At 37.6% G+C, this 15,953-nt stretch overlaps 1 protein-coding gene across 4 annotated transcripts in view; it reads right to left on the reverse strand.

The window, feature by feature from the left end:
- The window catches only part of PXDNL (peroxidasin like), a 420,511-nt gene that overhangs the window by 84,064 nt on the left and 320,494 nt on the right, over positions 1-15,953 (reverse strand). For all 4 annotated transcript variants that reach the window (XM_043601047.1, XM_043601046.1, XM_043601048.1 and 1 more), the window contains 2 exons: positions 6,139-6,251; positions 3,247-3,403 (listed from right to left, as the gene is read on the reverse strand). In XM_043601047.1, coding sequence (XP_043456982.1) covers positions 3,247-3,403; positions 6,139-6,251 — 270 coding nt within the window. The remainder of the gene's footprint in view (positions 1-3,246; positions 3,404-6,138; positions 6,252-15,953) is intronic.

Here is a 15,953-nt window from a genome sequence, read left to right on the forward strand (position 1 = left end):
AAAACTATTAAAAATCGATTACATCTATGGAAAAAAAACTCCTTAAAATAATTACACCTTGCGGAAACCCTTTTTTCTTTTGCTATTATAAATGCCTTACTTTGAACATCAACTCATTCAAATGTATGGTGTATATGTGTGTGTATATATATATATATATATACATATATATGTATATATATACACATACATATACATATATACATATATATACATATACATATATACATATATATATACACATATATATATACATATACATATATATATATACATATATATATAGAGAGAGAGAGAGAGAGGCCTTCCTATACACACATATATATATAGCCCAGATTTTTGCTTTCATTGTTGTTGTTTATTTTCATTATTTTGGATTACTTTCTATGGTTATATACTCCAGTACAGGATGGAAACTCAAAAGGCATGATCCTCTTTGTATCACTTATTACACCCTGAGTGGAGTTACAACATTCCATAACTGCTACATTGGGGCAGGAAGATTGGAAAATCCTCCCATAATGAACTGTCTTTTCCCTTTAATTAGGATGACTGGTGAATGAAAGAGCCTAAGTCATAAAATGTTCCGTAAGTGATATTTTATATTGACACATTTCCTCCTATTCTGCTAATTTTGGCTGTGTGAACACATGAACACACACACACACACACACACACACACACACACACACACCGCTTGTCTTAAATCTTAAATTTATTCATAACTTAAAAATGTATATCTTCATATTTTTTCTTCTCTTTATAAAAATATTTCTAATATCATAAAATTTATTTGGTATGAGATGCAAACATAAATTCATCTCCCCTTATATTGACATATAAATGTCTCCAGAGCGAAAAACATAATTTTTTTCTTGACTAACTTCTTTTTTTTGTCCTACTTTAACCCTGTAGCCCGACTTTCTACTTTCTGTGCAACAGAGAAGAATAGTGGTAAACGCTATCTATCACTGTTTTGAAATCTGGTGAATAGAGTGATTGATTAATACACATGAATCTAAATGTTTTACTGTTAATGTGTATATATAAAATGGGTAGTTAAACCTCAGTCCACCACAATGAAATTCTTATGCTGGAGATTCTAAAATATTGACCGCTGTGATTGTAGTGTTTGTGTGCATGTGACAGAGCAAAACAGAGAGACAGGGAGAGAAGAGGCAGAGAGAGAATATTTGTTTTTGTGTCTGTTTGTTTAGTGGTAAAGATTTCTAGCATTTCTAAAACATAAAAGATATTAATATAAATTTTATAGTAAGGTTTTTTTCCAAAATGCCCAAGGATATTTTCCCATAGATCTCACAAATAGTTAAGCAGCAGAAAAAGGACCCCATAAATTTATAAAAAGATACAACTGAGGTGCCTGAGCAGCTCAGTTGGTTAAGCATCCGGCTCTTGATTTGGGCTCAGGTCACGATCTCAGTGTTTCTGAGTTCAAGCCCTGCACTGGGCTCCATACTGACAGTGTAGAGCCTGCTTGGGATTCTCTTTCTCTGTCTCTTTCTTTCTCTCAAAACTAAACAAACCATTTTTTAAAAAAGAAAGAAAGAAACACAACTATCACAGATTTTAAATCAGCAAAAACATGAACTCATAGCAAACAGAGAGGAAGGCTAAGATTTTGTAACTTTAAGAAATTCTATATAAGAAAGAATTTCTGATCCTCCTAGAATACATATGTGGCAGTTACTAGCTACATTATTATAATTTTAGGAATAATATTCTACAGAGAATGCATCTTTACAAGACAGTATAATAAATATGTGAAGATTGATGTGCCATTAATAAAAATCTGCACTTTATAAAAAATATCCCAACAAATAGAATATTTGGAAGTTTGATATTTTAGGAGAATTCGCAAGTAGAAGAGGATAAAAGTATTGTGCTCTATGATGGAAAGATAGTGATATTTCTAAGGATGTGATTTAATTACATACATCTATTTTTACCCAGGCCTGTATTTATAATGAGAAGAGTTACCCAATATTTTTATAGACCCATAAGAGCTCAAAGGAAAAAATAAATCTGCAAAACCCTATTTATGAAATCTGCCCATTTCTAAGGAAACCAAAAAGCAGGCAAAGCCCAAAATAGTGCTCCATATGCTCATGGCTGAACTCATTTATTTCCACTGCTGACTGTCAATAAGGCAAAAGCTCCTCAAAAGCCCTGATGTCAGTTCACGTGTCGCCATGTGCTATGCCTTCTCGAATGCCCTCCCACGTGGAGAACACGCCCGTCCGCCATCACAGCCTGTCTCCATTTCCATAACCGGGGCTGAGGTCGCCTCTTGAGTCTGCCTACAGACAGACTCTCTCACGTCTAATGCAAACTGAGTCAGTGAAAAATTTAAAAAAGGATTTTATTTTTTGTAATACAATGACAACTTTTTTTAAACAGTCACCATTGATAACCAACTGGAAGAGGGCTCCAGCTAAACCACCAGACTGATGCTGAAAGGTAAAACAATGCCAAATATGTTGGCCAATCATAAATGTTCCTAAATATTGAGATATTTGTTCTCAGAGTGGCGGATCTCCCCTAGAAGTGTGACTGATTGATTGATTGATTGATTGATTTTTCATATTACTGTAGAACTAAATACACTAGGTTGGAGCAACCAATACATGTTAAATTCCACTTATTTAGCTATGAATGTATCTTATATTCCAGACTCCACTTTCATTTAGCTATGAATGTATCTTATATTCCAGAATTTTCAGTTACTAAGAAAACATGGTATATATTTATTTGCAAATCCTCATTCACGTTTGGCTCTGGTGTTTGATACCCTTTCAGACAGTTTACACTTCAGAGCTTAGATTTTAAAAATAAAATAATTGTGGGGTGCCTGGACGGCTCGGTCAGGTTAGCATCCGACTTCAGCTCGGGTCTTGATCTCGCGGTTTGTGAGTTCGAGCCCCACGTCAGGCTCTGTGCTGACAGCTCAGAGCCTGGAGCCTGCTTTGGATCCTGTGTCTCCCTGTCTCTCTGCCCCTCCCCTGCTCATGCTCTGTGTCTCTCTCAATAACAAATAAACGTTAAAAATAATAATAATAAAAATAAATAAATAAATAAATAAATAAAAATAACTTTGAGCTAATATTAACATGTTTGACTAGAAAGAACATATAAGGGACCATATAGGGTAGTGAGGCGAATCAGTTAGGACTAGGAGTAGAAGCTGTCAAAGACACTGATGTGGGTTGTATAAGGAGCCACACTTACCAATGACCGTGAGAAACATGTTGGCCGCAACAAGGCCAAATGAGTTCCGAGCCACACATTCATACTTTCCTTGGTCTGCTTGCCCTGCATCATAGATGGTGAGCACGCCTTCACCACTGACATGGAATTTACCACTCTCCGTAATCTGAACACCTGCCTAGGGAGCGGAAAGAATTGCCACGGGAGGAAAATGTGATCGTTCAAAAAATAACACCTTACATTTTGTTTGATATAGCTTCATTTGTTCCACAAATATCTAAGCACTCACTGTGTCAGGCACTAGAGGTAATTTATGAATACAATGAAGAGAAGAAAAGAGAGAGGAAGTGCTTGTCAGGAAGCACAGTTTGTCTCCCTCTCTATAATAAATATGAAACTCAAAATTCAATTATGTAATTATTTCCTATTATGATCATTTTAAAATAATTCCCATGAAGGAAAATATACCGTTTATTCATATTTTTCTTCTACAAAAGGGTTCTGACAACAACAGTAAGAATAAAATTTGAAAAGAAGGAAAATTTTCATAAATCTACAACATCAAAAATATTTTCATATTATGGATTTCTCTTCTATTTTTTCTTCACATGTACTCATAAGCTTTATGTTGCTGCAAAGTTTCACATATCGGTGTTTCTTAATTAAAACACTACCTAAGAAGAGAAAATGACTATATTTCATATGAAATATTATTAAACTGTATTCAGTTACGGACAGCCTGGGTGGCCCAGTCGATTGAGTGTCCGACTTTGGCTCAGGTCATGATCTCAAGGTTCATGAGCTTGAGCCCCATGTCAGGCTCTGTGCTCACACCTCAGAGCCTGGAGCCTGCTTCTGATTCTGTGTGTCTCTCTCTCTGCCCCTCCCCCACTCACACCTCTGTCTCTTTCTCGCAAGGGTAAATAAACATTAAAAAAATTCTTAATGTATTCAGTAATTATTAGTATGCTTTATGTACTTTTCATTATTATGTCATTAACTTTAAAAAGTTTTTTAATGTTTATTTATTTTCGAGACAGAGAGAGACAGAGGACGCAAAATACTTGCATGAACTGCAAGATCATGACCTGAACCGAAGTTGGACGCTCAACCGACTGAGCCCCCCGGGCGCCTCTATGCTGTTAACTTTTAAAAAGGAAAAGATATTGGCTTTCTGGGACTGCACCGGAGTGGAGCAGGGGTAGAGACGCTTCTCTCCTACCTCTCCCCAGGAAACACAGGAAACTGAGAATGGTACCTGCTGTTTCAAAAGAACTCAGATCCCAGTGATGGCCAGTAGGCCCGAATGTAACCAGAAAGGTTCAGAGTGAAAAAAATGCCTTATAGGTCTTCAGATGCTCACAGTTGTCTTTGACCACTACTAGAAAACAAGTCCAAGGTGACCGGTGGCTGGTAGGTAACTCAGGGCAGGCGACGGAGGAAGAAGCAGGACCTACCAGATGGAGGGTAGGTGGAAAACCACCAGAAGTACAGAAGGGGTAAGAAGTGAGCAGGTGCACAGGCAGTAAGGCCCAGAGGGTCTCTTTCCTTCAGGACTGCCTCCCTCCACTTCCTCTTGCTGGACCATCATCACATCTTTGCAAAAAGCACTCCTTTCTGCTGTCCTTACAAACGGCCAGACCCCTCAGGCTAAACCTATAGTTCTAAGTTGTTGCTTAGAGTCTCTGAGCTATCAGGCAGATTTCCCATAAATTCCTGATCTCCTTATTTTAGGTAGTTTCTGTTGCTTGTAGCAAAAGTAGCCTAACTCAGAGCCATTTTAAGCTCATGAATTTAGGATCACTATAAAGATGAAATGTGATAGTGTATAAAAAATGTCTGGCATATAGTCAACCCTCCATCAATTCATTTGGGATTTGAAGCTACCTTTTAGAAATTAGACTGAGCTATTTTGCTGATAAGATTATATGAGAGAGCATTTAGTATAATGCCAAATAAGGCTTTAGAGACTGACCAAAATGTGTATTTTCCACTTCCTATTTTTAGTATAAAAATATTCGAGTCATCTCCTATTACATTCAAAAGAAATTATACAAACTATTCAGACTATTTGAGAGTACGTGAGCCCAAAGTTTCAGCTCTGAGATCACGATAAACTTGCTTTGTACAGAGAACCACACGTGATGCTCAGCCACAGCACAAAAGGGAGCCACCAAAAATAAGGCCTTGTTGCTATTTGGCAACAACAAAAATGAACCAAGCGTTTTCGGAAAAGGGCTTTGCAACTTTTCACCAATTTTACTTTTTGTCAAAATCCTCCGTAAAAACTGACATTCTTATGTATGCACCATCACTTATTTTTGAGAACATCAGAATCTGAGGCCAATCATTTCATTTTAATAACAATCTTAAAATGAAAGAAACAATTACATTGAAAGGATATAGCTCAAAGAACCAAAGGAAGTAAAAGATAGAAATGAGAAGCTATTTGTTTTACGGTCGCTGAGGTCTTGACCTACCGGAGGGTTTTTTTCGTGTCCCTTTCCTTTAATACCAAGCTTTTCACTCTTTTCTGTAGTTAATGCCCTGCTTTTAAGCCACTTCTGAGTTATTCATTCAAAATTGTTTCTTGCTCGTCACTAAAACTTCTAATCTATATAAGACAAAAGCAATTTTTCCTTAGAAGAATTTAGTTATGCTTATGAAGCTTTCGTCACCAAGCAAATGAGAAAGGATAAATTTTATCAAAGCCCTGAGCCAAAATCAGATAAAGTCGCTTAAAAGATGAACAAAAAAGAAACAGGAAATAAACTTGTCTCGGTGTAAAATGTATTCCTCGCTAGCAAAAATCACAACAGTAATAAATCAATGTGAGAATCGCTACCTGTTTTCAGTAGGTCAATACATTGGTCAGTGTTTTTAATATTACTCTACTTTTAGCTGAGAGCCTACCTTATTCCAAGTAATCACGGGCTGTGGTTCTCCTCGAGCATGACACGAAATGTTTATATTCTTGCCAACCTGTATACTCGTGTCCTGAGGTAGTTGAGTAAACACTGGGAGAGCTGTGGAAGCGAATCAAAATGACGTCATGTCAATATCATTTTTTGTCAGCGTGCTTCATCCAAGTCAAATGGTATAGACCTGGATATGACATAGGCTGGCCATACTAGTTTTTTTAAAAAGCAATTACTAGGACATCTGAGAGAATAATAAACATCAAAGCCGTGGTACCCAGGATAGATACGAGAACAGAAAAAAAGGAAGAAAACTATACACAGCCTCTATCCTTAATATTTTAACCCTAACCTTTAACCTTAAATATTTGTAGTATTTACTTCTTCAGCTAAGTAGTGGGTACAAGCATTTTCATTATTCTTTTTCAATATCTTTTCATTAAGTCTAAAAGAAAGATACATGGTAACATCTAAGATATATTGCTGGCTAAAATAAAGCGACTCAATCTTACTTTATTTCCTCAAAAACCAAACTATTGTGTCTTACCTAATATAAAATAGATTGTTGGAATAACCCTAGAACTACTAAAGAAATTGAATTCCTAACTTTTTTTTAATCCTCGGACATCAATCTTTAGGAAAGAATTAAAATCTCTTTACTAGAGAATTCTATCCAACATTCAATCTTTTCTAGAAACTAAAAGAGGAGGGTGTGTTTCCAGACTCTTTTTAGGTGGCTTACTTTAATATCAAAACTAGGTAAGACAGTGTCAAAATCAAAAAAGAAAAAGAAAACCCTACAGACCAGTACCTCTCATGAATACAGACACAAAAATCATTCATAAAGCACTGGCAAATAGAATTCATCAATATTAAAATGTTATTTCAGAAGTGCAAGACCGGTTCAGTACTTGAAAAGCAATCAATGGGATCTACCATACTAACAACTAAAGAATAAATGTCCTGATAATTTCAATTGGTGTAAAAAGCGTTTCGCTACTTTTAATACTCATTTACGATTAAATAAAAGCTCTCAGGGGGCGCCTGGGTGGCGCAGTCGGTTAAGTGTCCGACTTCAGCCAGGTCACGATCTCGCGGTCCGTGAGTTGGAGCCCCACGTCAGGCTCTGGGCTGATGGCTCGGAGCCTGGAGCCTGTTTCCAATTCTGTGTCTGCCTCTCTCTCTGCCCCTCCCCCGTTCATGCTCTGTCTCTCTCTGTCCCAAAAATAAATAAACGTTGAAAAAAAAAATTTAAAAAAATAAAATAAAATAAAAGCTCTCAGAAAAATAATAATAGAAAGCCTACACAACTTGAAAATGAACACAGACAAAAACCTACAATAAACATGCTACTTAATGGTGCAGGAGTGAATGTTTCCCCTTCAGATAGGAAACAAAGCCAAGAATCTCTTCTCTCAGAACTCTGATTCCACATAGTGCTGGAAGTTATAGCCAGTGTAATATGGCAGGGAAAGGACACAGAAGACATACAAATTGGAAAAGAAGAAATAAAACTGTCTCTATTTGCCGATGATATGTGTCTACCCAGAAAATTCTAAGAAATCTACAAAAATACCTCAAAGTGAGCTCAGTAAGATCACAGGATACAAGATAAATGTAAAAAATATCAATTATGTTTACATATTCAAGCAATAAACATATATACACAAAAACTTAAAAAAGAATACCTTTATACAATTTTTCAAAATTAAAATATTTGCATATATAACTAATAAAACATGTATAGCACTTGTATGCTGAAAACTACAAAATGTTGATGTAAGAAATCAAATGAGATGTAAATGAACGTAGAGATCTATCGTACCCATGGATTGGAAGTCTCGAGATAGTAAAGATGTTATTTCTCCACAAACTGATACTGGGTTTAACGCAGTTCCTTTCGAAATCTCACAAAGATTGTTTTTGGAGATATAGAGAAGATTATTTTAAAATGTATATGGAAATGCAAAGGAACTGAAGTAGCTAAACAATTTTGACAAAAAAGGATAACGTGAGAGGAATCAACCCACCAGATTTTAAGACTGGTTATATAGTTATGGAAATTAATACTGTGTGGTATTGATGAATATGGGCACAGACAACTGCATCAATAGAACAGAGAAAAGAACCCGATAATACAATCACACAAATATGCCCAACTGCTATTGACAAAGGTGCAAAAACAACTTAATGGAGTCCTTTTCAACAAATGGTGTTGGGCAATTAGGTACGCAAAGGCAAAAAACAAAACAAAACAAAAAAACAACCTAAGCTTGACACCTCGTACAAAAACTGACTCAAAATGGACAACACACCTAAATATAAAATGTAAAACTATACATATAACTTTAAAAAAACAGGAGAAAATCTTTGGAATGTAGGGCCAGGCAAAGAGTTCTTAGATCCTACATTGAAAGTATAACCCACCATGGGGCACCTGGGCAGCTCAGTCAGTTTAGCATCTGACTTCAGCTCAGGTCATTATCACAGTTTGTGAGTTTGGTCAAGCCCTGCATTGGGCTCTGTGCTGACAGTGCAGAGCCTGTCTAGGATACTCTCTCTCTCTCTTTCTCTCTCTCTCTCTCTCTCTCTCTCTCTCTCTCTCTCTCTATGCCCCTCCCCCCTCTCAAAACTAAACAACAACAAAAGAAAATATAATCCACTGAAGAAAAAATTGAGAAACTGGACTCCGTCGGATTTGAAACCTTTCGTGTTGGGAAGACCATGTTGAGAGCATGAAAAGGCCAGTTTCCAACTAAGAGAAAATATTTACAAACTGCATATACGATAGAGGACCAGTGTCTTGAATATACAAAGAACCCTCAAAATCCAACACTGTAAGATGAAACAATTCAACTAGAAAATGGGCAAAAGGTATGACATTGCACTGAAGAGAATACACATGACAAATCAACCTGTGAAAATATGCTCAACGTCATTAGTCATGAGGGAAATGAAATGCAAGTTAAAACCACTATAAGGTATCACTACACACCCCTGTCAGAACGGCTAAAATGAAACAGGGACAACACAAACCACTGACAAGGACGTGGATCACTCATACATTGCTGGTGGGGATATAAAATGGCAAAGCCACTCTGGAAAATAATTTAGGAACTTCCTTAACAATTTAAAGATGACACTACCCAGGCGCCTGGGTGGCACAGTCAGTGCCAGCATCCAGCTCTTGATTTTGGCTCAGGTCACGATCTCATGGTTCATGGGACTGAGTCCCGCATCGGGCTCTGTGCTGACAGGGTGGAGCCTGCTTGGGAGTCTCTCTCTCCCTCTCGTTGACCCTCCCTCCCTCTCTCTGTCAAAACAAACAAACAAACAAACATTAAAAAATAACGAAGATGACATTACCACACAATCCAGCAAGTGCACTCTTGGGCATTCATCCCACAGAAATGAAAACTTAACTCTCACTTACAAAAACCCGAATGGGAATATGTATAGTGGCTTTCCTAGTAATAATCAAACAATAAAAGCCATATGCCCTTAGGGGCGCCTGGGTGGCTCGGTCAGCTGAGTGCCTGACTTCGGCTCAGGTCATGATCTCATGGCTTGTGAGTTTGAGCCCCGCGTCAGGCTCTGTGCTGACAGCTCAGAGCCCGGAACCTGCTTCGGATTCTGTGTCTCCCTCTCTCTCTGCCCCTTCCCCACTCATGCTCTGTCGCTCTCTCTCTCTCTGTCAAAAATAAATAAACATTAAAAAAAATTTTGTTTAAAAAAAAAGCCATATGCCCTTCAACAAGTGAAAGATTAAATAGACTATGGTACATTCACATCATGGCATACTGCTCAGCAGTAAAAAGAATAACTGATAAATGACTTGATGATCAAAAGAATAACTGGTAACCCACAAACTGTGGATGAATCTCCAAGTAATTATGCTGAATGAAAAACACCAGCCCCCAAAGATTACATCCTGTGTGACTCTATTTAGGTGACATTCTTGAGACAACAGAACTATAGAAATAGAGAACAGATTGGTAGTTGCTAGGGTTTTAGTGGGTGGAGTCTGCAGTTTGGTAATGAGTCTGGATCTCTTTGTGTTACTTCTCACAACTAACTGTGAACCTACAATTATCTCAAAATAAAAGCTTGAACTAAAATAAGTCAACTCTGTGGACACGCAGGGGAGTAATACGCACCAAACCCGGGTTAGTGGCAAGTAGGCTGGGGCTGAGAACAGATAGAAAAGAAGAACAAACAATCTTGCAGCCTATTTGTGATGTTTATTTCTTCATTTGAGTAGTGGGCAAAGGGGTTTTCATCATTTCTTTCTTGGTGGCTTTTTCTATGATTGGAATAAAAATACATGGTAACATCAAAAATTTATTACGAAGATAAAAAGATTCTGTTCTTGAAGTGAGAATCGTATTTTGTTATTTCCAAATCTTACGTTATATGCCAAGTTACCACATGTATTTGGGTTTTTTTAAACTATGGCTTATGGATTCCTGACAATGCATGGAGGACATCTCGTGAGCACTAGTGCCTCTATTAGGCAATGACCTTCCTGACTCATCCAAGGGATCTCTAATAGCCAACACTTCACATCATGGCCTCCGTTATGTGACATCCCCTATCTCCAGCCATGTTCACCTCCTGTCTCAACAGCTACTCATTACCACCACTTATATGCCATCACTTATAATCTTTTGAAAATATCTAATACCACACCCTACAGCAAAACCTCTTCTTCCTCCTGGTGTGTCATCCCCTCATTATGACGCCATCTACATTGCTGGGAACCTTCCATTTCCTTCCTGTTGACAAACCCCATCCAGTGTCGTTCTCTTCCCTTTTCAGCCAAGACCCCAAGTTTCATCACCTCTGCCACTTTCCTTCCCAAACTCCCAACTCCTTTTACCCATTGTCCTTCTGTTCAATACACTTGCACTGTTTTCTTCGTGTCTTGTCCTTCAAAATATCTGGAGTGATCATGTGTCCTGTCTTATCAGAATCAGCCTGCCTTTGTCACTTCAGATCCTACTTAACAACAACAAAAAATCCATCTCCCAGCACACCCTTCTCCTACAAAATATTAGCATTTTCTACTTCTACAAAATATTGACATTTTCTACTCCACAAGGGAAAAAAAAGACAAGCCATCAGGCTACAAATTAAAAAAATTTTTTTTTCACATTTATTTATTTTTGAGACAGAGAAAGAGAGACAGAGTGTGAGCAGGCGAGGGGCAGAGAGACAGGGAGACACAGAGTCCGAAGCGGGCTCCAGGCTCTGAGCTGATAGCACAGAGTCCGATGTGGGGTTCGAACCCACGAACCCTGAGATCATGACCTGAGCCGAAGTTGGAAGCTCAGGCAACTGAGCCACCCAGGCGCCCCAGGCTATAATTTTTTTAACTTCCTACACTCCACTTCGTAGAGGTACTTCTCTGTACTTCTTAACTACCCTTCTCTCCTCAACTAAACTGAAGAAATACCTCTTCTTGCCGGAGTCTCCGTCGGATTTTGCGAATCCCATCCCATCTTGCCACCTGAGAAACCTTGAACCATCTGTTACTCTCTTCCAACTTCCTGGCTTCTTCCTTTCAGAAACATAGGCTCTCCCCTTGTTCTCCCATAGCCCTGCTGCGTCTCCACTGACACTTTTTACTGCTCTCCTTCACAAGTAAATTTCTTAGAAAAAAATAGCGTCTGTGTCTCCCCCTCCCCCCTCCCCTTTACTCTGAAGCTTACTTCCGAGAAGGGTTTGGTTCCCTCGATTGCATGAAAATTGTTGTTCTTCAGGTCCTTAAATTCAGAATCTTAAAAAAAAAATCAGTCTTTACTGAAAGCAACTTTTTGTAGCTTTTGACCCACTTGGTCACTTTTTGGAGATAATTCTTAGCTGCTGGTATTCCTTTCTCCTCTGGGTTTTTGTGTCATACTGGCCATTTGTAATGGTATAATTCACAGCTTTCCTTTCTTTTGCATTATGAGGAATTCCTATCCTTGGCCTTCTCATCTTCTCACTCAACACACCCCCTTGGTTCTAAGCGACTTCATTCACAACCACAGACAACACAACTTAGCTTCATGCTCACAAAGACATCTACATTCAGTCCCAACAAGCATATTAAATGCAACTTTTTCCAAACTGTACTCATTATCTCTCCCCTTTTGCTAATTTATCTGTCCTTTTTTGCTATTGAACCAGCACTGTCTTCATATATTATAAATAATTTAAAAAACCCACTTATCAGTTATAGATGTGGCAAATATCTTTTGTTCCTTTTTTTTAAAGGTGAATGGAAGACAAAAATTTTAATGTGGATGACTTTATCGATCTTTTCTTATAGTGGATTTTATATTTTGCTCTAAAAGTTCTGCTGTACTACTATCATAAAAATCTTATTTTTATTCAGAAATATTATATATTTGCTTTTTAATATTAAAGTTATATTTAAATTTGGCATTGATTCTGGACTATAAAGTGAAGATGTCAGACCATTTGCCTATCACTATTCATTGAGGAGAGCTACTTTCTGTAGGTGAGCGGCACCACCACTGTAATTAATATGGTCTTTCTTGGGGTGTGTGAATGGCTCAGTCAGTTGAGTGTCCAACTCTTGATTTCGGCTCGGGTCATGATATCACAGTCATGGGATCGAGTCCACCATCCAGCTCCGGACTAAGCATGGTGCCTGCTTAAGATTCTTTTCTCTCCCTCTGCCCCTCACCCCTGCTCCTGCTCTCTCTCTCGCTCTCTCTCTCTCTAAAATAAAAAATAAATACATAAGGTCTGCCTTTCTGTTCCACTGATCAATTTGTCAATCCCTATACCAATAACACAATATGTTAATTACGATAGATTTATAACATCTTGCTATTAGATTATTCCTTGCTCTTTCATATGCAATTTTAATCAATGTTTCATCCCCCACCAGGATTTTCACTGCAATTGCACTGACCTGTAAATCGACCTCGGAAGGACTAACATCTGTACAGTAGGATTTGTCCTCTTCAACCTCTTTCAACAGAACTTTTTTTCTACAAGTTGTTGCACATCTTTTGTAGATTTATGTGTTTGTTTTAAATTTCATTTTATTGTAGTAAAAACACTCAACATATGATCCCCCTTCTTAATAAATTATTAGTTAGTTACTAGTCCAAGGGTATATAAAGTTTCAGTCAAGCACGATGAGTAAGCTCTAGGGATATGCAGCCCAGTACTATACATATAGTCAAAAATAGCATATTGTTACATTTATTTTTAACTACTTGATACTTTCTTGCTATTTTAAGAAGTATTATTTCAGGGGCGCCTGGGTGGCTCAGTCAGTTGAGCATCTGACTTCAGCTCAGGTCATGATCTCATAGTCCATGAGCTCGAGGTCCAGATCAGGCTCTCAGTGCAGAGCCGACTTCACATCTGTCCTCTTCTTTCTCTGCCCCTCCCCTGCTCATTCTCTCTCTCTCAAAAATAAATAAGACATTTAAAAAAGAAGTATCATTTTAAAACTAAAATTAGGTATTCTGTTTATTGCTGACATGTAAAAGAAAAATATTTTTACTTGTTAAGATCAACCAATGATCTTGCTAAAATCTTATTATTTCTGATAGTATGTTTGCAGTTGTTTTTCAATTATGTATGAGGAAAATCCTGTTACATATAAATAATAAAATGTTATGCATTCTTTCTAAATCCACAACATTTGTTTCTATTTCTTTTCTTTCTGCACAGGCTAGGACCTTCGATTACAGTGTTGAGTAAATGTAATCTCCTTTCTACTCTCAAAGGAAACAATTCTAACATTTTATCTTGAGAAACGTCATTTTCAAAAGTGTTATATACATTATACACAAAACGCTTTTTTGTAGAAAACATTTCAATTGTTTATTTCCGTATTGCTAAGATCTTTTCTTAATAATAGGTGATAAATTGTTTTATTTACATTGGTTAAAATCACAATTTCTCCTCCATTGATCTATTAATGTCATTGAATTCAGTTGGTCAATATTTTGTATACAGATTATTCTGAATTTTTTTCTCATAGTGTCTTTTATTAGTTAAAGTTGGGAACTACTACCTGTTCTATTCTTTGTAAAGAGTTGGTATAAAACTGAATTGATCTTAAAACATTTACAGAATTTGTCTGCAAAATAACTGCCAGATTTTTTTACTCTTTTCCTACCTTTTACTTAAAAAATTAATTTGTTGACTTTCTAACGTCATCTTTTTCACCTTTCTGATCTGAAACTTACGATCGTATTTTTATTTTTTGAGACTTACCCTTGACATTTTGCCAGATATATAAGAATATTATACTACTTGAATTCTAAATAATCACTCTCCTAAGTGATATTCCATTGTTAGGTAGTATTCATTTACATGATTGTTATTCAGTGCCACACTATAACAATTACAAGTATTAATATTTGATACAGAAAATATTTTAATATTACCTTCGTGTTCAGCAGTTTCTTTGTTCGCCTTTGCATTGTTTTTTGGATGTCAGTCATTCTTTCGAGATCTTTTTGTTTTAGCAAGTATAGCCTTTAGAAATTTCCTTAAAGTAGTATTATAGTTGCAAACATTCTCAGTTTACTGAAAATATCTTTATTGAGCCCTCATACTTGAAAGATTGATAGTTATACAATACCAGATTTACCGTTATTTTTCTTGAAACACTTTGAAGATTTGATTCCAACATCTTGTGGCTTCTACCGCTTCATAAAACTACTCTATGAACCTTGATGTTAGTTTAATTGATACAGGTGAGCTGCCTTTTCTCTCTAACCGGTAATCCCACCACTGGGACTACCCATTGAGTGAGGAAACCATATCAGCAGAGGCTATGGAATAACCAGCTGTGAGAAGAAAGAAGATTGGCTAAGAGGCCACAAGCTGGAGCTGGGTCTCCCGTCCCCAGGATCTGAGTAGTAGCGGAACCTCAATATGAACTCTGAATAATATACATATAAGGGTAGAGAGCTAGCCACGCAGGGGACCCTGATAACCAGGCAAGACCTGGCGGCAACAAAATCAAAGAGGGTCACCTTGCCATCGGCTTCCCATCAGTGAGCCTGTCCCTTCCTTTCCGTTCCTTCTGGGCCATCACTAGGCAAGAAGAATTGACAGATGAAGAAGAAGAAAGTGTACAAAAACAAACTAAACGTTGCCCTTTCCCAGTCCCTACTCTCAGACGGACAGCCCAACCTACTGGAGTCACCTGCCCAGGCCTGCACGGAGAGAAGGCGAGGGAAAGAACTGTGTATACACTGTGAGATTCAAATAGTGAAAAGAAGAATTGGAGACTTTTGGTCTGGTAGCATGAGGGTGGCAGTTCCATTTCTTCTTCAGAAATCAATAAACAGGGAGGACGAGAGACAGAAATGTATTGCTGTTTTTTTTATATAAAACTACAAGCTTCCTTTTCAGTAAAACTAGTGAAGCACTAAAACCCACTCCACCAAAACAGCTGAAGGGAGGGCTACCTAAAGCAGAAAAGACCAAGCAAAGCTGTGTGTGGAAGCGGTCATGACACGGGTCTCAAGACGGGCCAGGCACACACACCTCCTGACCGGGAAGACATCTCCAGAACAAAATCTGTGTTATATGTACCCGGTGTTATTTTTCATAGGTCTACCCAGTTATTCCCAAATGTTTCACTGAGTCGTTACCTTTTCTTCACTCAAAGGAAACGCCATCTTTTTCATACATGACATCCCCATATGAACGGAAATCAACCTGTAGATTATATATTTTGGCTTAATGTACTAGCGAGGCACTGTTTTAATTTCTGTAGCTTGACTGTATATTTTATAACCTAGTGTGATAAGTCCTCCTTAATTA

Source organism: Prionailurus bengalensis, chromosome F2 (genome assembly GCF_016509475.1).
Source record: "Prionailurus bengalensis isolate Pbe53 chromosome F2, Fcat_Pben_1.1_paternal_pri, whole genome shotgun sequence".
NCBI lineage: Eukaryota > Metazoa > Chordata > Mammalia > Carnivora > Felidae > Prionailurus > Prionailurus bengalensis.